The 24,570-nt window shown below is 44.4% G+C and overlaps 1 protein-coding gene across 3 annotated transcripts in view; it reads right to left on the bottom strand.

Moving 5' to 3' along the window:
* Nucleotides 1-2,203: 2,203 nt before the first annotated feature.
* Nucleotides 2,204-24,570, bottom strand: part of YPEL2 (yippee like 2) — a 65,713-nt gene continuing 43,346 nt past the window's right edge. For all 3 annotated transcript variants that reach the window (XM_017539808.2, XM_017539810.2, XM_037742469.1), the window contains exons 3-5: nucleotides 13,096-13,139; nucleotides 12,002-12,110; nucleotides 2,204-6,958 (exon numbers count right to left, since the gene is read on the bottom strand). In XM_017539808.2, coding sequence (XP_017395297.1) covers nucleotides 6,869-6,958; nucleotides 12,002-12,110; nucleotides 13,096-13,139 — 243 coding nt within the window. In that variant the 3' untranslated portion in view covers nucleotides 2,204-6,868. The remainder of the gene's footprint in view (nucleotides 6,959-12,001; nucleotides 12,111-13,095; nucleotides 13,140-24,570) is intronic.

The following is a 24,570-nucleotide window of genomic DNA, read 5'->3' as shown; positions in this document are numbered from 1 at the left end:
CCTATGTAGGAAACATTTTATGCTTAATTCTCTATCTCCTCTTAATGACATGCTTCAACAGATTTTTTTTTTAAGTTGTTAATTCTCCACCATCATCCAGTTCAAGGGCCATCAAGCATTTATTCAACATCTTTTTTTTTTTTTTGAGACAGAGGCTAGCTCTGTCGCCCAGTCGGCTCACTGCAACCTCTGCCTCCCAGGTTCAAGCAATTCTCCTGCCTCAGCCTCCCAAGTAGCTGGGATTATAGGTGCCTGCCACCATGCCCAGCTAATTTTTGATGGGTGTTTCACTGTGTTGGCTAGGCTAGTCTCAAACTCCCGACCTCATGATCTGCCTGCCTCGGCCTCCCAGAGTGCTGGGATTACAAGAGTGAGCCACCACACCCAGCCTTCAGCACCTATTATTAATGTAGAGGGCTAAGGATTACATATGTAATCCATTAGAAAGCATTAAAAAACAACAAAGCCCAGCGTAAAAATATTCAGCTATGAAATGCATAATACTTTCCAGGTAGCATTGACTTTTGTAGCTGTTCTGTTCATGTTAATTTTCTAATTTGCATTCCCTGAGCTCTTATTAAGCAGTCAAGGTGGGCAGACTGGGAAAGTGTCCTGGGAAGCAACATCAGAATTAACGTGGCAACATGCCAAAACCCCATTTCTACAAAAATTAGCTGAGTGTGGTGGTATACACCTGTGGTCCCAGCTACTTGGGAGGCTGAGGTGGGAAAATCACCTGAGCCTGGGAGGTTGAGGCTGCAGTGAGCAGAGATTGCACCACTGCACTCCACCCTGGGTGACAGAGCCGGACTCTGTCTTGAAGAAAAAAAAAGATTTAACAAGGCTAAAATTTGGAACATCGTTTAGTAATGAGACCTTGCAAAACCTCAATTTCATTATCTGCAAAATGGAAATAGTGTCCTCTCCCCTCCCTTTCTCCCAGCAGAGAAATAAGAGCTTGAAAGAATGAGGACCCAAAGCTGGCTTGAGATTGGTTGTCTCATGCACATTCTTTTTGCTCTCTTCATTCTGTGCAAAAGGCAAACAAGAATGAAATGGTAACAGGCACATCCACCGAAGCAAAACAGGTCATAGGAAGATAATATATTGACTGAAGGACAAATAAAAGTCAGCTGTAGCTGGGCCCAGAATGAGTAGGTGAAAATAACTGGGAAGGAGAAAAGGTATGTCCTTTTTTATAGAACAGGTTTTTTTTTTTTTTCTTTTTTTAAAGACAGGGTCTCACTGTCGCCCAGGCTGGAGTCTGGTGGCATGATCAAGACTCACTGCAGCCTCAACTTGCTGGGCTCAAGTGATCTTACCACCTCAGCCTCCCAAGTAGCTGGACTGCAGACGTGTGCCACCATGCCTGGCTGATCTTACTTTTTATACAGATGGGGTCTCACTCTGTTGCCCAGACTGGTCTTGAACTCCTGCACTCAAGCCATCCTTCTGCCTTGGCCTGCTAAAATGCTGGGATTATGAGCCACAGTGGCTGACCATTAAAAAAGTAAAGTAAAATAAAATGAAATAAAATGATAATGATGCTGCTGAGACAAAATTGTTTAGCTTATGTTAAATGAAGGCACCAGCTCACAAAATTTACTTAAAATGACTGGATATACAAGACCATGTGTACATATGAATCACACTGGAGGAAGAGTACTTGGCAAACAAAAGCAGCTTATTTATTAGGATGATAGAATTGCCTTGCCTAGTGCCTGGAATCAAACACATGTTTAATAAATGTGTTGAAAAAAGTGAGAAAATTTGATATGCCATGTTATAACTTATGAATACTGGTCTCTGTTAGCCAGTCATTCAGAGATGATACCATCCCTTTTTGACATAATTGTATTGTTTTACTTTTTTTCCCTTTACTTCATGCAATACTATTTCCAAAGAAATTGGTGTCATCAGAAAAGTTTGCAGAGTCCAGGAACATGGGGCTTAGTACAGAGAACTGGATAAAGGTCACTCATGCATTTGATATGTAAAGCCAGGAGAAGCATTTGCAGATAAGCAGGAGACCTGCTGTTTATTCATTAGTTGGCTGACTGTCCTTGGGAAAAACCACCCTTTAGGGGTTAGTCAACAGATCTGTGACTGGGTTTAGATAGCTGCAGGCCCTGAAGTACTTTAAATGTGAAAGGTCAAGATCAAACACACTGGGTCAACGAAGACAGATGAGCTCTTCAAAGAGTTAATATTTGAAAACTTTTATTTTCTCAAATGAGCACCAACACAGATTGGAAATATGACGGAAACAATGCACTTTTCTCTAATACTGAATCACTATGTACAAACACAGGAAAAGGTGAAGACAAAGTATTTGAAAACAATTACCTTTGTTATAGAAGCAACGTGACCTGAAAAATGCCACCAAAGAAAATGAAAACCCAAACCCAATGAATACAGTTTGTAAACACAAGCATAAACAGACAGATTCTGTATTGAAAGATAGTCTCTGCAGGTTGGGAAAAGGGAACCAACTCCCACTTTCACCGAAATGTTATACGAAAACATATGGGCAGACAGAATTTGGTAACATGAGAATAGCTTTCATAGTTTCTTCTTGGCTTTACCTTTTACTGCCAGTAGATTTCATAACTATTTTAATTTAAAAAAATTAAATATCTCTTTCCTCTATCTAGACAACTAGCATGTTTTCTCATTTGAGGCAGATTCCTTTAAAATATTAAGTTGATTGTGTTCAAGATTTGATTTCTCAGCCTCTTACTGAACCTGAGGCAATTTGACCTTTTTTAAAAAAAAAGCTGTTTACCACTAAGATATGTGTATTGTTTTATTAATGTTCTTTTAACCCAAACCAGTTAATGTTTAACATGATGTGGCTTCTGTAACAGCTGGAGCCCGGCGATATGTGATTAATACACTCTCGTCTCAGAAGCACAGATTTGACTCTGCTCCATCTTCACAAGCAACAGATTTCCTTTCCAGTCTGTAAAAGCTGAGCACACAAAGCAAGAAAAAGGAGCAAACCTGCAACAGCTCCATGCTCAGGAAAACGAAAAGTCCTTGTGGGTTCTGCTGTTGGTCCACTCGGAAACAGAAACAACCAGAGAGAAAGAGAAGAAAAACTTTATGCACCCGAGGTGTAAACTGTAGTTATAGTGTCCCCACTCCAGAAGAAAACAGGAGGCAAAAGATTTTCAATAAAAATCGAAAGTGCTTTTTATACACGCACGCGCGCACACACACGCACAATTAAAAACATGATTCCGATTTGTTGAAAAATTCTTCCAACAGGAAGAATCACTGTAAGTTGTTACTACTAAATTAACTTGGTTTCATTTATTTTCTTTTCTAGCCAATACTAGTGCAAGAAAATATTTCCATTTTCAACCTGGTTAATGTACTGCAGAGTCTGTTCCACTGCGGAAAAAATGCAGAGGCATTGCTTTAAAGCCTTGATCCAGATGAAAGTGATAGAGACCTTAAAAAAAAACCCAAACGTGTATTGGTGATCACTGTTTCCCTTAAAATATACTTCAAGAAATGCAAAAGAAACCATAGAATTTAAAATGAAATAAAAAGTGCTCTCAGGGGATCTGAGAAAACAGCACCAAATATATTATTTAAAAAATTAAATATTATTTACAAAAGTATATTTTACAAGCAACTGTTTCTTTTATATATATCCATTTGAAAATCTCTTTATAAAGGGGTCACCTCTTTTGCACACACTGATCCACCAGTAAAAATGCACTCTAGCCTATCCTCATGAACTCAGGAAAAACTCAGTCAGGTCCAGCTGACAACTTCTGGGTATCAAGTTTGGCTGTATTTGATTAATGTCAAATCAACCCATCGGCAGCCTGAGACTAATGTCCCGGGTCCCAAGGGTCTGGGTCTACTCCAGGGTAGCCAAGGTCATATGACCTAGGGTGGCACAGGGGAGATGGAGCTAGTCTGCCAGCTGGACTTCAGTTCAAAACGAAGGCAGCTGCTGGCTGAGGTATAGAACTTCATGCCTTTTCCTTTCTCACATCTGCTTACCCTGTCTCTACTCTCCACACCCCACACCCCACACCCAAGCTTTACCAACTCCAATTCCCCCAACCCACCTGGGGTGAATGAATGAGGTCTTTGGTTATGCTCTAAGTCAATAATTTGGTGAGGAAATTAAAGAATGAACTGACCGAGGCCATGAGTTAATTTAGCATCTCCATAGCTCAGCTCTGGCCTCTCCAACGCTGCTAAATGTTAGATAGACAAGCCATGAACGGAGCTAATGTTGTAAGAAGCACTTTTGGTTTCATTGACACAAAGGGAAAGCCTAATGAGTTTTATTTTCCCCTGTAGTTATGGAAAAACCAACACTCAGATCTCTCACAGGAAGTATGGTGCCTTGCACCCACTGGAGGCTCAATGGATAGTCATTGAAAAAAAAAACAAAAACAAAAACAGAAAAAAACAGAACCAGGGTCTGACTGGAGCCTGCTCTGATCCATGCAACAGTCAAAGGCCTCATCCCCAAGGAAGAACAGTGGCACATTGGTCTTCTCTGCCCCTTGGAAATTCGAGGGCACCCTATGTCCAGTTTATGTCACCACATTCCATTTTTTGTTTGAAAGACAAAAACACCTGCCCATGTTTAACCCCCATTTTCTTCTTATGGAAAGCACTATCAGGACAATCCCTGAGCAAAGGGTCTAATGAAACTCCACAAAGGAAGAAAGACCATTTCCTTGAGGAAGCGAAGGGAGAGAGGAGGGGAAATCCATGGCTTCTGTGCCGGGAAGCCAGCTTAGGAATGTGAAAGTTGAAAAATGATTTCATTGAGAACTTGGGCCTCTGAGCCAGAGAAACTGGTCTTCTGGGAACAGAAATTAAGTACTTCTTCTGAACCTCAGTCTACCTTGCAGTAAAGTGGGGAGAACAACTTGATCTCCCAGGCTACAAAAGTACTGGAAAGATCCGGAAAAGAGCCTTGGGAAGCAAAACTGGATTTCTAAGAATCCATTTGTCTTACAGGGGCTCTCCCAAGAATCCTGGCGCTATCCTGCTTTCTGTCAGTCCTGCCATCTGCCCCTGGCAGGGCAAGCCCACACCTATCTTGGGTCTCCCATTCCACCATCAGCGCGTGGAGACACACAAAAAAGCATTTCCACCAAGGATGCGCTCCAAATGGAAGCTAGTTCTGCTGCAGATGCGATTCTGAAAAGCTCCTGGGCTGTTGGCTGCTTTAACCTCAGTTCATCAACTTACAGATTCTCCCTATGAACTCATTCTTTTGTGAGACTTTCAGAGTGAATTTTCCGAGAGGGTCAGCCTACTTGGAGAAGGAGACGCTGAGAATTACCTAACATGCGCACGTATCTTAACAGTAATATTTTCGGTCTAAGAAATGAAATTCAGTTAAGTGAGTTTCAGTCATATACTGTGTACTGGCTGAACTGCTGCAGAACAGACTTCACAGTGTTGATTAAATGTAACAAACTCCTCTTTCTCTTATGGGCCTTACCGGGATGTGTTCTCTCCACTTCCCTAATGGAAGGATGTTTGGATGCGGGGAGCGGGTGCTATTAGAATTCAGAACTCCTCCCTGCTGCTGGACCACACTGACAGATTTCTCTCCATGCAAGACATTCTAGCCTACGTAGGGCAATTAGGGGCATGAGGAATCTACCGGGCAGGTTATCACTAAGCTCACAGCCTTGGGCCCATGCTTCCTACAGTCTACAGTAACAGGACTGCAGAAAAACACCTGAAACTCTATCAACAAGAAACTGGCGACCCCACGGAAGCCACTGTAAAGCCGAAGAGGAAAGATGCACAGAGCCTGAATTGGTTCAAACCTAAATCCTTCCTGGGATTACTCCTACCCAGTTCCCTCCCGCACGCACCACACTCCTCTTATGAGGGGTCAGAAGGAAAGGCAGTCAGAATTGCTAACTGATCCTAATTTTTATTTCTCTGGCCCAATACCTGAGCCATTTCTTCAGGCGCTCCCAAGCCGCAGCCCACTTTGTGCCCTGCTCTCCTCAATTACTCACTTTACTCAGTTGCTGGTCAAAGCCTTTGGGATATTTGGATGTTAAGCCCCTTGCAAATGGCAGTCCCCTCACACCTTACCTCTGGTGGCTAAAGTGACAAAGACAATGACCGCCCAGAGACTGAGTGAGGCATGAGAGTCGTCGCACCCACCTGGCCATTGCCCAAGTCACTCGCCGCTGCTGGGACACACCCCCACTCAGCCCAGGGGAGCCAGGCCCTTGCCCCGCCAACTGGAATCAGGGCCACATCTTGTGCTCATTTCCTAGCCTGGCACATTTGGTGTCAGGAACAGAAGCTTCTGGTCAGAGAGAATGCAGTCATGAGGTATTTTTTTTTCCTCTTTGTCCTTTTAGACAAGTCAATTATTTCAAGCCTAAGTTATTAGGTCTCCAGGAGCAGCAGGATTTTGTTCCTACCTCCACCCTTCCACCCCTTCCCCACGCCAGGACCCTTAGAGTTTCCCCTTTCCCTCTTCCTCACGCCCCCGTGTCACTGCTCTCCTGACAAGAAGCCATCAGGCAGCTCTCGCATGGGCCCTGAGGCCCTCACCAAGGTGGGCTGCCGCCATGCGGTCAAGGATCTGTTCCTTTTGTTGTTTTGTTTTCAGCCAAAACTAGAACAGAGGGAGAAGCCAGGATCAACTCACAAACAGATACAAAGCAAAGAGACAGAGAGACAGCGATTTAGAGGCCGGTCACCAGAAAGATGGCGTCAGGGTGGGAGGATGCCCCGGATGGCAAGGCCCCTAAATGGATGGAACCAAGTGTCAGTCACTCTCTCACGCTTGGGAAGAAGGTTCGGTTGAATGGCGTTCACGTGGACACTGGGTTGGGTAGATGTTGTCCAATCAGTCCCAGCCATTGTCCTTGATCATGTGTGCTAGTTCAATGATGTATTTGCCTTCTTTATATTTCTGGCTGCTTTCAAAAGCATGTTCCTAGGAAATACAGAGGAAGAAAAGAAATGCTGAATGACTGAAGAAAATGACTTTTTTTTGAGACGGAGTCTCACCCTCTCACCCTGGCTGGAGTGCAATGATGCAATCTCAGCTCACTGCAACCTCCACTTCCCACGTTTGAGCATAGAGTCTCTTGCCTCAGCCTCGCAGTAGCTGGGATTACAGGTGCCTGCCACCATGCCTGGCTAATTTTTGTATTTTTAGTAGAGATGGGGTTTCACCATGTTGGCCAGGCTGGTCTCGAACTCCTGAGCTAAGGTGATCCACCCGCCTTGGCCTCCCAACGTACTGGGATTACAGGTGTGAGCCACTATACTCAGTCAAGAAAATAACTTTTGTAGCAGAGCAGCAGGGGCAGATGATCAGGGTCACCACAGTCTGGTCCCAGCTTCACCCAGACTCTGTGAGATGACTCCTGTCCCTCAAGCGCTTCATGTCCCCCTTGCTTAGCTACAGAACTAAGGCAACACCAAGACTTTCTCACTATTACAACAGAATTTTCCAGGAGCTTCGCTTACTTAAGTCTTTGCAATGTCACCCTGTCTGTAAGGTCTTCCCCAACTACCCTACTTAAAATCCCAACTTCCATTCCAGCACTGCCATTCGTTCTTCTGCCCTCACCCCTGCTTCAGTTTTCCCCACTGTACTTCTCACTTCTGAACATACATTATCATGTGCATTTCTACTTTATGTATCCTCTGTCTCCCATGACTACAATATAAACTTCATGGAGCACAGAGACGTTCATGTTTAGTTCACTGCTGTAGCCTTAGAAGACTGCCTGGCACAAAACAGAATTTCAATATATCACTGCTGAATGAATTGGTACATTTACATATATAAATTTATATATATATAAATCTTAGCGGACCTTGGTTTCTGGTGCTAATGGAAGTTTGCCCTGTGAATAGATCCATAAAGTTTCTGTGTCATTCCTGCTAGTTTCTAAGAACACAGGAAAGCCTGATTCTAATTTTAAATTGGACCTGTTAGACAGGGAGAGGAACAAAATACTGCGAGGCCAGACAGGTCTCCTTTTCAATCGGGCTTTCTTACTGTTTCTATGTCAGTTACGTGGAGACAGAGCCTGTATGAATTCCAGGCTGGAGAAGCTGGCAGCTCCTAAGCCCCACCCGATTGCCAGGGCTGCAGAGGGAGAACTTCATACTAACCACCTGGCAGATTCCTTTTCTAAACCCACAGCCCTGTGGGCTTTCCCAGCTAATCAACCCCACCAAAAGAAGTCCTCCATAGGCAGAGGATAAAGGGCACTTTTGTTTGCAGAGACAGACATGTAAGCACTTCTTGGTGTATTCTCTGAAAAACACTGATCACCTGTGTCTCAGCTCCATATGCACAAGCAGTGGACATCAGCCTTTCCCTCGGAGCCCCCAGAATTAGTAAGGAACTGAGGCGTCCCCTTGGAGGGCTCTGGGTCACAGCTGTATCAACTGTGTCTTCTGTTCTAGAGCTCAGGGGCTTTGAGTTTCAGAACAAGAGCTCAGGACACCACAGCAGCAATTTCCCTGACACTTCATTATTCCCTGTCTTGGCACACACACATGCGCACATGCGTATATCAACAGAGCAATGTGTTTTGGGAATAAGATCTGTTGTTCCATAGTAATAGTAACGTGTTTGGGGGGCGAGGAGGAAAAAGAAGAAAGCAAAACTAAGAAAATGAGTTTCCTATTATGAAAAAAAATTCGGCCGGGCGTGGTGGCTCACATCTGCAATCCTAACCCTTTGAAAGGCTGAGGCAGGAAGATTGTTTGAGGCCAGGAGTTCGAGACCAGCCTGGGCAACATGGCAAAACTTTGTCTCTACAAAAAAAAAAAAAAAAAATTTGCTGGGTGTGGTGGTGTGCACCTGGGGACCCCAGCTACTCATGAGGCTAAGGCAGGAGGATCATCTGGGCCCAGGAGGTTGAGGCCTCCGTGAGCCAGATTGTGCCACTGCACTCCAGCCTGGGCCCTGTCTCAAAAAATAAAAAATAAAATAAAGTTAAATAAAATAAATCAGCAGTTCTGAGATACACAAGCACTTGGAAAATGTCAGAACAGGATTCCAGTGGAAAGTGTACTAGACCTGGTGTCAACAGAACACCCGACTTATCCTGCGTCTACTGCTTCCCAGCACTGAAGCATCACTTACAGAACTGGGAAACTCACACCTGCTTCACAGAGGTAACGAGGGAATGAAAGGAAAGTGCCCTGGGCCGGCACATAGGAGATAATGGATCTGTATTTGGGTACCGGGTGCTTCCCCACTGTGCTGCGCACGTCACAGTACTTGTCAGGCTGTTTGATCTGTTTTCATGTTGGTTTTCCTCCTCAGCTGGCATCATGACTGTCAGTGCTTTGAGGACAGGCACTGGATGTATTTAGTCAAAGGCTTTTGATAAACCTTTGTCGAAAGAATGAATCATTTCACCTGAACCTCAAGCACAGAGCAAAACCAACCAACTCAGGCTTGCCGTGTATCTACAATCCAACACATCTTTGGGGCACGTGTTGTAAGACAGCCAAGAGTCTGGGAAACAGGGGCAGGGGCAGAGCTTTTCTGTACTTGATCTTAGCCCAAATGCCGAGAAGCGATGGACATTTCTGGATAACCAAAATCAGAACTGTGTCCCCAACCCCAGATCACCCAGAGGGATCCTGTGACTATACAGAGGGAGCAGCATGGCCAAGTCCAGCTTCTCCCACAAGAACAACCAAGCCAACCACAGGAAGCCGTGGCTAACCCATCTTGGCACCATACAATACACTGTCTAGATTTTTTTTTTTGAGACAGAATCTCACTCTGTGGCCCAGGCTGGAGTGCAATGGCTCGATCTCAGCTCACTGCAACCTCTGCCTCCCGGGTTCAAGCGATTCTCCTGCCTCAGTCTCCTGAGTAACTGGAATTACAGGCGCCCACCACCTATCTGGCTAATTTTTGTATTTTTGGTAGAGAAGGGGTTTCACTATATGTTGGCCAGGCTGGTCTCAAACTCCTGACCTTAGGTGATCTGCCCGCCTTGGCCTCCCAAAGTGCTGGGGTTACAGGCCTGAGCTACTGTGCCTGGCCTCACTTTTGTCTGTAATCCTGAACATTTCCAGGAGGATGGGGAAAATGGAATCTAAAGACAGTGTTGCTGGGCTCCACGGCCGACTCCACCTGGGGCAGTTTTTTTTTTTGTTTTTTTTTTTTAATCATGTATATGTGTGTTGTCATTACATGTGAGATGGTTCTTCTAAAGACAGCAGAGAGATAAATCTTGTTTTTTTATATTTTTTTTTTTGTTTTTTTTTTTAAATCATTTGCACATTTCAGACTATTTAAATGGAATCGTAATTCCATGTCTGGCATCTATTGCTTGCATTATTTTATATGTATATAAATATATTTTTTCCAAAAGATGTTATTTTTAGAGCAGCACTAGGGTCACAGCAAAACTGAGCAGAAAGTACAGAGATTCCCCACATACACACTATGCACCTGCAGATTCCCCCACTACCCAAATCCCACACCAGACTGGAACATTTGTTACAACGGATGAACCTACATTGACATATCATTATCACTCGGCGGCAATTATGATGACTCCTTCAGGCTCCTTCAGAAGCCAGAGGCAGGTTGTGAGCCGTATGACAGGATAGGGAATTTGAGACATTTTACATGGACTAAATTGCCTTCCCAAAGACAGGAAGACCAACTTTTCAATATCCTCACAATGATAGGGAGGGCAAGATTGTGCAATGCTTGGATGTACACATACAGGCTGAAAAATATCTGCCAATAACAATAACAGTGATAATTGAAGTTAATTTGCACAGCACATATGCTATACGCACGGGGATGACCTAAGTGTTTTGCAGGCATTATCCTATTTAACACTCAGACCAACTCTGTGAGTACGAGGAAACTTAGCAGAGAAGCTAAGTAGCTTGTCCAAGACACACAGACAAGTCTGTCATGGAGCCCAAATTTGAACCTGCCTCTAGCCGTCTAGATGGTTCTTAACAATAGCTAGAAGGATTTTAGGGGCAGTGTCTGTGGTGACGTGGTGGCCCCAATGCATGTCAGAACTATCAGTCCCCAATGTTGAAGCAGCAGACTCCAGCCCTTCCTTCCTCTCAGTCTAGCAAAGGACTGCTCATTTTTCCTAGGCCCCAAAGGGACCTTTACATTTTTTGCTGAGTTAAACAGTGAAAGAATAATTGTCCATTTGGGAGAGGTCCAGCCATGACTCCATCTGACAGTGGATGTTAATTAAGGCAGTTTTTGATAATGCCTTGCTCAGGGTCTGGGACCTGGGTGTCCTGGGGATATTTATTGGAGAATCGAAGTATAATGGCTTAAGAACATGGGTTCTGCGCCAGGCACGGTGGCTTATGTCTATCATCACAGCACTCTGGGAAGCTGAGGTGGGAAGATTTCTTGAGCTCAGGAGTTCGAGGCCAACCTGAGCAACATAGTGAGACCCTATCTCTATTTATTAGAAAATAAATTTAATATTAAAAAAAAGGGGGGGCACGGGCTCTGTGTCAGAATACTACATGGCCACCTCCTTTGAGAATGAAAAATTTAAAAATAAAAAATAAATAACAGACTATTACTGTTACATGGATTCCTATCCTGGTGTGGCTATTTAACGGCTAGATTACCTTGGACATGCTATTACCCTCCTTAAGTGTCAGTATCCCTATCCATAAAATAGGTGAAGACAGCACCTAAGCTCTAAGGCTGCTGATATATGCCTGCCATATAGTAAGCTGTCGAGAAATGTTATTTGCCATTACTATTATTATTAATTAAATCTAAAGGGGTGTGTGTCTCAGGGGTAGGTGTGAAGGAATGAATAGGAGGAGGGAAATATATCAACAAAAAGGGAAGAGTGAGTGTGGTGGTGTCTATCCCGGTCTAAGACAATTCTACAAGGCCATGGGAAGCAAGTAGAATAAAGCGTTCTTCTAGCATAAGGCTCTTGGCGATTCCCTCCCCAGCCCTCTACCAACCCGTCTCCTTTATACTTACATATTTCCAGCCCAGAGTGGTTTTGCAGTTTTCACAGTAAATGTCTGCGACTGCGTGCAGTCCTGTTAGCAACACTCGCTCTTCTGCAGGCCCACAGCCCACATTAACGCTATGACAAGGTACAAAAAGAGAGAGTGGGTAGTTAGTGACATGCACATCAGTCATTCAAGCTGAGCTTCCAGCAAAAATTAACTGGGCAAGGCTGCCCCAACGGGAGCCCACCCTGAGCTGAGCAGATCTAAACTAACCCCCAAAAGGTGGCCACGGTGGGGAAATATCTCAGCTGGAAGGAAATTCAGAACTGCAAGTTCCAGTGGAGCAGGGATACTAAAATGATCTTTATGGTTGAGAGTTTGCCTAACATCTTAATTTTTCTAACAAATACTTTAAATCTGTGACTTAAGGGGACAAGCCGACAGCCATACGGTGAAGTCCACAGCCATGAGCACTGGTCCTCACAGCTTACTGAGGACAGAATGAAGCTGGAGAGGCCAAACATGACAGCGCAGTCTGGTCCCGATACAGGAAGGAGTGACCCCGGGGTGCTGAATAGGCTCTGCTCCTTCACAGGCGCCCAGCTCAAGCCACATGCACCAGATTTCCATTTTTACATTTATCAGGCTTATGTGGTCTTCATCTTCCTTTCCCAGGGAACAGGTGGTAAACCTGGTGCTTGGGGGTGACTGGGGGCCCTGTAAACCGTGCACCTGCACTAAGTGTGCCTTCCTTCCTCTTCAGGTCCCACAGCAGATTCTGGTGTCTTGTTCACCCCTATTCTCCCTAGTCACACATCTCAGATCTCACTGGAGCCCATGCTGAGGCTCTCAAAATCTCCTCAGCTTCTTCCCTCTGGGACTATAGTCCTCTGATGTGCCCTTTGAGGGGAATGTGGTGAGTATATTATTTTTAGCCAGAGTTGCTGCCAAAAAATGTTCCCCAAAGGTAACTGACTACCAAGTATGGAGAGTAATGCTCCACAGAGTTTTACTGTGGCAGAGAGGGCAGAGTCCATTGTTTAATTATCATCAAGGATTGCTTTTTCCCATCCTTCAAACCTGCACTCTACAAGGAATGTACCATTCAGAGACACTCACACTGAGTTAAAGAGGTATGCTCGTCCTTGACTTCCTTGGAACGACTGAAATGCAAGAAAACAGATCGATAGTTAGACAAGCATTTCACCCACCTGTCTGGGAAACCAACCCCAGTCACAGCAAGCATGACCTTCCAGGACTGACACAGCAAAAGGGTGCTGAGCCAGTCAGTGGTCCCGCTGGCAGATGGCGTGGGGGCGGAGAAGATGGCAGAATAAGCAGCCACAAAGCTCGATACAGCCCACATTGGACTGCTTTCACTAGCCCAGCTGACAAAATGAAAACAAAAACCCAAACCCACTATGTCATTAAAAATGTCTTCCCTCCTGACATCGCCTGATATAATTAATCCACCTGAGATCATTAATCCACATTGGCCTCTCCTGGTCCCACTTTGATTTCAGGCATCTGTGCTGGCCACAGCTTTCCCAGGCTGCCCCAGGCATGGAAACCACCACAAGCACTTTTTGGTCTCTCGGTCCAGCCCTACCCACAGCACCATACTTACCGCTTGTCATGCCTTCTAGAAGATCCTAAGTGCCATGACAGTTTACAATCCTCCTAAATGGGAGCATAGGAGCTCTCCTTTTGAGGTGTAAGAAACTTGCTTTCTACGTCACAGAAATGCTGGTGAAGCAGCAATTCTACTTTCACCTCTAGCTTACACACGAGCTGCTTTCTTCCGGCTGGAGGGCGGCAGGAAACAGGATAAACAGGAGCCAGAGCCTGCCATGCAGTCTGATGTCTGCTTCCACTAACACCAGCCCTGTCCATGTTTCCCTTCTCTGGTTACACTGAGAAGTCTGCCTGACATGAGCCAGCCATGTTCTGCACTGCTGCCTGAATTTTTAATGTGGTCTAACAATGGTATCCTGAATTTAACTTCTTAGTGTGCTCTGAAAACCACTCTAAAAACAAACAAAGGAGGTGAGTGGCTAACAGATGGCCTGAGGATATACAGATCAGCACGCGAAACAATCATTTTTGTCAGATGCACAGGAGATCAGGGACCAGTGCTGCCAGCCAGGGTGAAAGACAAAATTCTTTTTTTTTTTTTTTTTGAGATGGAGTCGCCCAAGTCAGAGGGCAACGGTACAATCTTGGCTCAATGCACTTCCGTCTCCCGAGTTCAAGTGATTCTTCTGTCTCCACCTCCTGAGTAGCTGGGATTACAGGCGTGCGCCACAACACCTGGCTAATTTTTGTATTTTTTTAGTAGAGACGGGGTTTCTCTATGTTGGTCAGGCAGGTCTCGAACTTCTGACCTAGTGATCCGCCCACCTCAGCCTCCCAAAGAAAGTGCTGGGATGACAGGCGTAAGCCACCACGTCCGGCCTCCTTTTAGGGGTCTTGAAACATCCCTGGGGACTATAGCAGCTTCCAGGCTACAAGTGAGCAGCTGTAAGTGTCAAAGCCTCAAAACCTGGCCCCTAGAAGTCCATGCTGAGCGTCTGGATAAGACAATGTCCCAGTGACACAGGTCTAGAACTGGCCCCATTGTTTGTTCAATCTTGGAGCACAAACATCCCTCCCGGGCCCTGCGTCTCCAGCCTCTTCTCTCGCTAATTCCCTATTATGTCCTTCACTCTAGTCTGGCCAAACCACACACAATTCTTGGAAGTTGCATTACACTAACTTTGCCCATGAAGTTCCCTCTGATGGGGAGACTCTTCACCTGACTCAACAAGCCTCAGTTCAGCTCCCCTCTTTCATTAAGCTTTCCCTAACCTCCCTAGAAAAAAGCACCCAATAACACCCATGTTCTGGACTCTTCATATTCCCCACATTTCCTTTTTCTTTCTTTCCTTTTTTTCTCCCCTCGACCCTCCCCCGCCAAGGGATAGAGACTCGCTCTGTCACCCAGGCTGGAGTACAGTAGTGTGATCATGACTCACTAAAGCCTCCACCTTCTGGGCTCAAGTGATCCTCCTTCCTGAGCCTCCCAAGTAACTGGGATCCCAGTTACTAGGACCGACTGACTGGGACCACAGGTGCATACCACCATAACCAGCCATTTAAAAAAAAATTGTTGAGACAGTGTCTTGCCATGTTGCCCAGGCTGGTCTTGAAATTCTGGGCTCAAGCAATCCGCCTACCTCAGCTTTCCAAAGTGCTGGGATTACAGGCGTGAGCCACCGCACCCAGCCTGTTTTCCTCTGTCTTAGCACTAGCATCCTGGATTGAAATCATCTGTTTATTTATCTCACTCCCTTAGCAGACTGTGAGCTCCCTGAAGGCATGGGCCATGTCTTCAGTCTCTCTCTAGTCACATCAGAGGACTACAGTCCCACAGGGAAGAAGCTGAGGTTATTCCCCAACACATAAGCATGTGCGTCTGGCACACAGTAGCCATTTATTAAATATTCTGAATAAACTGTCTCTAGTTTCTTTTCTATAAACAACTTTGCTGAACTTTAAGTGACAGAATAAACAGTACTATTTGAAGTGTGCTATTGGATGAATTTTGGTATCTGTATATACCCGTGAAACCATCACCACAATCAAGATTAAACTACCCATCACACCTAAACATCTCCTCATATCCTTCTGAATCCTCCCCTCATCATCCCCTTCCCACTTAATAGATTCATGGGTAACTACAGCATTCTGTCACTATAATTTGTATTTTCTGGAATTTTTCTGAGACAAGGTCTTGCTCTGTTACCTAGGCTGGAGTACAGAGGCACAATCAGGCTCACTGCAGCCTTGATCTCCTGAGCTCAAGTGATCCTTCTGCCTCAACCTCGTGAGTAGCTAGGACTACAAGTGCACACCTCCATGCCTGGCTAATTTTGGATATTTTGTAGAGACGGGATCTTGCCATGTTGCCCAGGCTGGTCTCAAACTCCTGAGTTAAAGCGATCCACCCAATCTGCCTGCCTCAGCCTCCCCAAAGTGCTGGGATTACAGATGTGAGTCACTGCGTCCAGTCTAGAATCTTTTAAATAAATGAAATGTATTTTCACTTACAGTGTATATGTGTTTGTCCAACATTTTTCACTCAGCACAATTCTTTTAGGATTCATTCATGTTGAACATATCAACAGTGTATTCCCTTTTTGTTGCTGAATAGTAAGTATTCCATTTGAAGGATATCACAGTTCATTTATTTTTGGTTTGATCTTAAGAGATTTGGACTAGCTGACCAAGTTCCCTTCTAGCTTCAAAATTATGTTCTTTTATGATTCCATTGTCCTAAGTTACAGGTTTTGCAGTGTCATCCTCTGAGAAACATTTGCTAAGACCTTCAAGTTCAGAGCTTAGAAGAAGGTGGCTACTAGGAAACAAATCGCAGAAGAAAGTGTTCACTTATTTCTCCTCACTCCTAGGGAGACAGGCATCCCTGTGAGACTTACCAGGGCAGCGGTATCCCAACAAGGTATGCAAGACAATCCCCTAGACAACCCTTTTCCCCAGGGCTGGGAGAAAAACACTAGCTCATTTTATATATTTTATCCTTAAAAATAAGTAAATAAATTATGGATTGCCACTAGGACCTTCCCTGGGCTAGTATGCGTCCTGTATGTATAGGTTTCTGGAGGGAAGGGAGGGGACAAAGGGGTTCTTCTTCTGCCTTTGCTTTCAGCATATTTTGAATGCTGCTGTTTCTGTGAATATGGCTAATCTTATTTAAAACAAACAAACAAACAAACAAACAAGATATTTAAATAGCAGGATCATTGCAATTTTTTGCATATGAGATGGAGTACTTCAAAGGGGTTCACTTACAGTAAAGTACCTGAAACGTGCGCTATAGCGAGAACTGGCTTTTGTCACTGTTTTCACCTTATATTACTTTTGTGGCTAAAAAATGATATGCTTGTACAAAAATTAATTTGAAACAGAAGACATTTAGAAGAAAATCTTTGTGACCTCGTGTTAGAAGGGAATTCTTAGATACACCAGAAACACAAACTATAAAAGAGAAAAAAACTGACACACTGAACTTCATGAGAATCAGTATACATTAGAATGGTTAAATCTGTTTCTTTGACTGACAAAACCAAGTGCTGGCATGAATGTGTAGCAGCTGGAACTCGCATACGTTGCAAAATGGTAGAGCAACTTTGGAAACGACTCTGGCAATTTCATTTACCCAAGTGAAATGAAAGCCTATGTTCACACAAAAACCTGTATGAGAGCGTTTTTAACCACTTAATTCATAATCGCCCCATACTGGAAACAACCTACATGTCTCAGTTGGTAAGTGGATAAATAGTCTGGTATATCCATATACGACTACTCTGTAATAAAGAGGAACAAACCATTGATATACAGAACAACATGGATGAAAGTGAAACACATTATGCTAACAAGATCAGTGGCTGCCAGAGGTTAAGAATGTTTAACTGTAAGAGTTAATGAGAGATGAAATTGTTCTGTTATCTTGGTAACAGAAGAACAGTACTCTTAGGCCACATAACAAGAGTCTTATAATCACTATCAGACTATATATTTGTAAAAGTGTAAGTCTAAGTAGACTATAAGACTCCAAGGTTCTGAGACTATCTATGTTAAAACTCATCACTATTCACCAAAGAGTAAATTTCACTGCGTGTAAATTTAAAAATAAAATGTTTAAAGTTCAATAAATTTGTAAAATAATAAGCCACCTCTAAAACCTATGCCTGCATACTCTATTCCTATATCTGTACACTTAGGAATTATAAGCAATTCCCTAATCTATTTAAAACTATTCCAAAGAGTTTCAGAGGGGTTTAAACCCTTGTTCATTTTCATATTTTTTAATTATGTTTTAAATTATATTTGTGGCCGGGCACAGAGGCTCATGCCTGTAATCCCAGCACTTTGGGAAGCTGAGGTGGGCGGATCACATGGTCAGGAGTTTGAGACAAGCCCAACCAACATGGTGAAACCTCGTCTCTACTAAAAATACAAAAATTAGCCGGGCGTGGTGGTGCATGCCTGTAATCCCAGCTACTCAGGAGGCTAAGGCAGGAGAATCGCTTGAATCTAGGAGGCAGAGGTTGTGGTGAGCTGAGATCATGCCAGTGCACTCAGCCTGGGCAACAGTGTAAGACTCTGTCTCAAAATAAATAAAATAAAATAAAATTCTATTTGTGAAGGATATTTCTGAAATATCATGAAAACACTTTTTAGTGCTAGGCGATGGCACATGCCTATAATCCCAGCACTTTGGGAGGCCGAGGCAGGAGGACCACTTGAGGTCAGCAGTTTGAGACCAGTCTGGTCAACACACAGTGAGACTTCATCTCTACAGAAAAAACCCAAACCAAACCCCAAAACCTCACTTAATTGTTTTCAAGACCAACCTTCTCATTAGAATACATCTTTTGAATTACTGCATCAGAAAGTGATAAACCAATAATTTTTTTAAAGGAGTATATCCAATCACATATACCTTCAATAAAATTTAAAACAATTTTATAATTATTTTCTTTCGTCCATTTAAATTTATAAATGTCCATTAAAAATTGTATGCTTACAAGGTACATATTACATGGCAGCACACATATGTAATTATAAGTATATACATATTAGGAGTTTATGCTCAAACATTTTACCAATATGGGTATATCATTTTAAAAGTGTGGCGGCCAGCGTTCTGGGGGTTCCTGTGTGCTTCCAGGCTGGACCTAAGAGTCACTTTCTCTGGCCTCACACAGATTAGAATTCCTAGAAAGAGTCGGGGTGGGGGAGGGCATGTACCAGAGCAGAGAAATGCCAGCCAGGCCCCAAGGCACCTCCAAGGGCCAATGGCTTCCTCCAAGCCTGTTCTGAGAGAGTCTGCTGGCAGAGGCCCACATGTACAAAGGGTGCTGAACCCCACTGGGGCTGTCCTGGTGGTCATACCCACTCAGGTTCCCTTGAGGAGCAGTATCTATGAACCTCTGTTTCCTCGGCCTGGCACTTGGGACCAGCTGTGTTTTTTGAGGCAGAACTCTGGAAGCTTTTTCCATCATGGGTCCCATTCTGGGGCCCCTGCCAAGTCAACGTTTATGATGAGAAAAACAGCCATGGAGAACAACAGGCATCTTGCAGATAGACACAGACAAGAATAGCCCCAGCTGGATGGCTGGATCCTGTGGGGCCCAGCCCAGCCTGGCACAACCTGGCACGGCCTGGCACTCCCTGGAGTGAGGGTGGTACCGAAGGTGGGGAGACTGAAAGGAAGTTAAGGAAGCAATTAGAATAAAGCAAACAGAATTTCAGACCAGGAGATGCCAAACAGACTGTCAGACACATTTGTTTGCTGTCATTACTGCCAGGCAACAAGGCAGCTCTTTTCCATGTTGTGTATCAACCAAGGCTGGTGTGCAGGCCTCCAGGAAAGGGTTTTTGTTTTGTTTTTTTAAGCCACATACAACTTTTCTTCTGTCTTTAAGTAAAGTAATAGTTCCAGGCCCAGCCATTCCAGCCAGCTCAAAGGAACGGAAAGGGCTTTGAGTTTCCTGTTTAGTAGCCAAAACCACGGACTTTTGGCCCCTTTGAAAGTCTGGAAGGCAGAAACTCCTTTTAAAAGTAGGAGAACCACTGAAAAATGAATGTTCTGGATTAAGGGAGGAAGCAGCAACAGATCAAATGTGTGGGTTTCTTCCCCCTGGTGACAGATACAGGTTCTCACCTTGGAGTCCTATTCACTTGAACAGACTTCTCCCCGCATGAAGGGTCCAGCAGAGGAGCAGGGCCTCTCAAAGTCCAGCCCCATTCTCTCTCTAGAAGATCAAGCATTAGCCACCGAGCATGTGCCTCAGGAGGTGCACAGTGAGATGCGGAAAGCAGAAGCCCACCTGCCTCACCAGCTAACATCCAGGAACTAGGTGATCTCTTGCATATCTGCACAGGGTAAGAGGATTTAGTCTTGGCATCAGAAGATCCAGGTTCAAGTCCTGGTTTTACAACTTCAACTTATGAGCTACTTGACCTTGAAAGACTTAGTTAACCTCTTTTTCACACAGCTTTTTCATCTGTAACTAGAAACCATTCCCGTTTCCTAGGGTTGCTGAGAATCATAAGTGGGGTAAATGAAGCGCAGAATAAAAAGTCCCTACCTTTCTTTCCTCTTTGGCCTTTTCAGGAGCCTGGAGGAGAGAGATGAAAAGGTTGACTCCAACCTACTTGGTTCTTCAAACCTCTTTCCTTGGCGACTTTGGCCTCCCTCTTTCTCTATTATGCCAAAAGGCAAGGCTTCCCCAATTTGCAACTCCATGTCTCCATCAAAATGGAAGGATGGGATTGAACTTCCCCATGACACTTTCCAGTTACAATTTTCTGTGAATCTACCTCTCTTAAAGCGCCTGGGACTTGCTTCCTCAATTTACCACTCATATACAGTGTTAACTGCATGAGCTTCAAAAAGTCATACTGCCAGGATACAAGTCCTGGTTTTGCCATATACTAGCTATGTTACTACCTTGAACAAGCTGATTAACCTCTCTTTTCTAGTCTGTAAAACAGGCACAATAAAATAGCACTCACTCGCACCAGATTTGTATAAGCGGTAAGTAAGGGCTGGCCACGGTGGCTCACGCTTGTAATCCTAGCACTTGTGGGAGGCTGAGAGGACAGATCACTTGAGGTCAGAAGTTCCAGACAAGCCTAGCTAACATGGTGAAACCTCGTCTCTACTAAAAATACAAAACCTAGCTGGGCACCGTGACGCATGCCTGTAATCCCAGCTACTTGGGAGGATGAGGCAGGAGAATTGCTTGAACCCAGGAGGCAAAGGTTGTAGTGAGTTGACATCCTGCCACTGTACTCCAGCCTAGGCAAGCAAGGCTTCATCTCAAAATGAAAAAAAAAAAGTTACATACGGTGTATCAAGTGCGTCATAAACTTCAAGGCTCTATGTACATTGTTACTGTTAGAATGTTTCTATCATACAGCTTTTAAAAAAACTCATTAGGCTGGGTGTGGTGGCTGAAGCCTGTAATCCTAGCACTTTCGGGGGGTTGAGGCAGGTGGATCACTTGAGGTCAGGAGTTTGAGACCAGCCTGGCCAACATGGCAAAACCCTGTCTCCACCAAAAATACAAAAATTAGCCAGGCATGGTGGCACATGCCTGCAATCCCAGCTACTTGGGAGGCTGAGGCAGGAAAATCACTTGAACCCAGAAGGTGGAGGCTGCAGTAAGCCGAGGTCACAACACTGTACTCCAGACTGGGTGACCCTGTCAAAAAAAAAAACAGCCAAAACTTATTGATGTGCCATGAGTTCACTCGGAAAACAAACAAACAAAAAACATAAAATTGGTAGAAACATAAACTTGAGTTTTTAAAAATTGAGATATAATTCATATTACCATCACCCTTTTATTTATTTTTTTATTTTCCCATGTATTTATTTTATTGCATTTTAGGTTTTGGCACCCTTTTAAAGTAGACAATTCAGTGGTTCTTACATTCACAAGGTCACGCAACTATCACCACTATCTATTTCCAGAACATTTTCACACTCCAAAAAGAAATCACACACCATTAGCAGTCATCAGCGTCCATCTCCCTTGCCCCCAGCCTCCTGGCAACCATAAATCTACTGCCTGTCTCTATGGATTTCCCCAGTACATTTTAAGCCACTGTACATTTTAACTCCTTTAAAGTACTTTTAGGTGTCTCAGTGAGAAGGCATCAGAAGTGTTTAGGCAGAGATACAAAGGAGGATTAGTAAAACCTTTGCCCTTGGAGTGTTGGCTAAACCCCTTCAACTCAACAGATCTCCCATTCTGCAGGGAAGTGTCAGATCAGTCCTTTTTCTGTTCTTTTCTCCAACCATGGTTAGGCCTGGCGAGGATTCCTACATTGGGTCAAAGTAAGCCATAGGCTCCATTCCAAAGAGTTGGAACCCAAGCAAAATAGCCCCAGATCCTGTCTGAATTTCAGCCTTGAGGACGCATATGGAGAAGGCAAGAGGGATGATGATAAAGAACAAAATTTGAAACTTCCAGAATTAGAACCCGAGTGCAACTTAAAGAAGCTGTGAGCATTTAGCTAGGAGGATAGACTGAAGGGGATTTCTTCCATCTTCTCTGCAATAAGAACAAGAGGAAATAGATGGAAATGAGAGAGGCTTGGGTTAATTATAAAGAAATAACTTCCTGACTATTTGTCTTCCACATGGGGACATAGGTCGCCAGCAAAGACTAGGGAACAAAACCATTTGTATATGCCTATGATTTCACATTCTTGCTCTGCAGGAGAATAAAGAAAAATGAATAAAAAATAAAGACTGTCACATACCTGTGTAGGAAGCTTTGAGATGGGGGTAAAAAGCCGAGGGGCAGAAGAATGATTTTCTTAAGACCCCTCCCTCCCATGATTTTGAACTATGGTAGTCTCCTTTGGTAGACTCACATATTCCCTCAACAGATGGAGGGAGGGGCAGGGAAACGACTGGCTCTGAAGGAGGAAATATCTGCTGTGTAGAGTCATAAAATTCCAAGGGCATGGGAACATTCATGATGCCTGAGCTGTAAAAATAAAAGGTGGTGAGGGGGGCCTGGTGCTGGGGTTTTATTGATGAAAGGGGGAGATTCAGCCAGGCGTGGTGGCTCACACCTGTAATCCCAGCACTGTGGGAGGCTGAGGTGGGTGGATCACCTGAAGGTCAGGAGCTCAAGACCAGCCTGGCCAACATGGTGAAACTATGTCTCTACCAAAAAATACAAAAAAACCAGCTGGGCGCGGTGATGTGTGCCTGTAATCCCAGCTACTTGAGAGGCTGAGGCATGAGAATCATTTGAATCTGGGAGGTGGAGGTTGCAGTGAGCTGAGATTGCGCCATTGCACTCCAGCCTGGGTGGCAGAGTGAGACCTCGTCTTAAAAAAAAAAAAAAAAAAAAAAGGAAGGAAGAAAGGAAGGGAGGGAGGGAGGGATTCTTGGGTTTAAGTCATTTAATGATCAGACTTTTCAAATTCACCTTCCTGTTGACCTACATGAATTGGGCCCTTTTAGAGTCCTTTAAGGTGTCTCAGCGACAAGTTATTCGAAGTGTTTAGGGGAACTAAGCCACTTTCAGGGATGGGCTAGGGAATGGGATAGAGAGAGATCCTATCAGACCTGTTCCCTCATGGTATGATGTTGCCTGAGGTTGAGGGGGAAAGGATGCTAGCTTTGGAGCCTGGGGGGCCCTGGACTCAGCTCTCACTAGCTGTGTAACCTTGGGCCAGTCACTTCATCCTTCCGAGCCTCTGGGTTCTCTACAGAAGGAAGAAACGTATTGCCAATTCGATACCGCCCTATTCCAGAGGGACATGGTGAAGATTAAATGATTGTGTGTATAGTAAGTACAGAATGTGGCTCATAAAAAGCACTTAATAAATGTATTTCCCTTCACACCAGCACAGGCTTTCAGGATTTAAAATGGGAGCTGCATAACTAGTCTAGAGGGGCCAGGCTGTTTAGCCAGAGCTCCCCAGACTCTTCCAAACCCCCCTACAGCTTAGACCCCATAAGCTCTTCTCCCATACCTCTTCCAACTGTCCTAAGGGCTTCAAATGAGGCTTGGACAGTGTGGCTGTTCTCTGCTGAACCCAGAGCAGGATAAACCTCTCTAGTCTGTGGCAAGGGGTTAGAATAGCAGATGCCAAGGTAAACATGCAGCCAGTGGGAAAACAGATGCTACCAGCTCTCAGTATCCTGCAGAGACAGAGTGAGGCCATGGGAAGCATGCCTCATCCAGAAGGACGGAGAGGGGAGTGGGGGATGCCCACTCTGTACAGAAGATATCCCCACCCTCTACAGAAGAGAGGCCAACATGCCATCCTTACCAGGTTTGTTCAGAGAGGCTAGCTTCTGAGCCAGACACTGAGTGTGGTTCCAGGATGCACTGGCAGGCAGCCATTAAGACCTGGGCCCTCTGCAGTTCAAACATAAGCCAGAACCTTTAAGAGGGCTGAAATATTGAAGCTCAGATTTCTCTCAAAGCCATCGGGAGGCCCTTGAAAACAATTGTTAGAGTTAAAAAGGATAATGCAAATTAATATGCCTCTGAAGACCAAATACCAATTTCCCGACTTATGTTTCAGTCTGCATTCCTGATCCCAAAGCCAATTGGGCACTGGAAAATGAAAATGTTCTTATACTTCAAAGGTTGCCTATGAAGTCAGTGGGCAAAACCTATCCACCCCCAAAGTAAGATTTCCTTTGCAACCAATCTAGGCAAAAGGCCTGAGAAAGCCACCCTCCACAACGGAAGCCACATGCTACAGAGGGAATTGCTTTGAAAATATTTTCTTTCTTTTTTTTTTTGAGATGGTGTCTTGCTCTTGTCACCCAGGCTGGAGTGCAGTGATGCCATCTTGGCTCAGTGCAACCTCCGCCTCCCAGGTTCACGTGATTCTCCTGCCTCGGCCCCCTGGGTAGCTGGGATTAGAGGTGTCCACCACCTCGCCCAGCTATTTTCTAATAAGCAATCACTACAGTGAAATTAAGAGTTTGTAGATGAGACTGAGCCTCATAAAAATGAGTTAGAAACTACGAAATAACAGTCATGG

Source organism: Cebus imitator, unplaced genomic scaffold (assembly GCF_001604975.1).
Source record: "Cebus imitator isolate Cc_AM_T3 unplaced genomic scaffold, Cebus_imitator-1.0 Scaffold121, whole genome shotgun sequence".
Classification (NCBI taxonomy): domain Eukaryota; kingdom Metazoa; phylum Chordata; class Mammalia; order Primates; family Cebidae; genus Cebus; species Cebus imitator.
The sequence above is the reverse complement of the archived record's forward strand: the minus strand, read 5'-3'. Positions and strand labels throughout refer to the sequence as shown.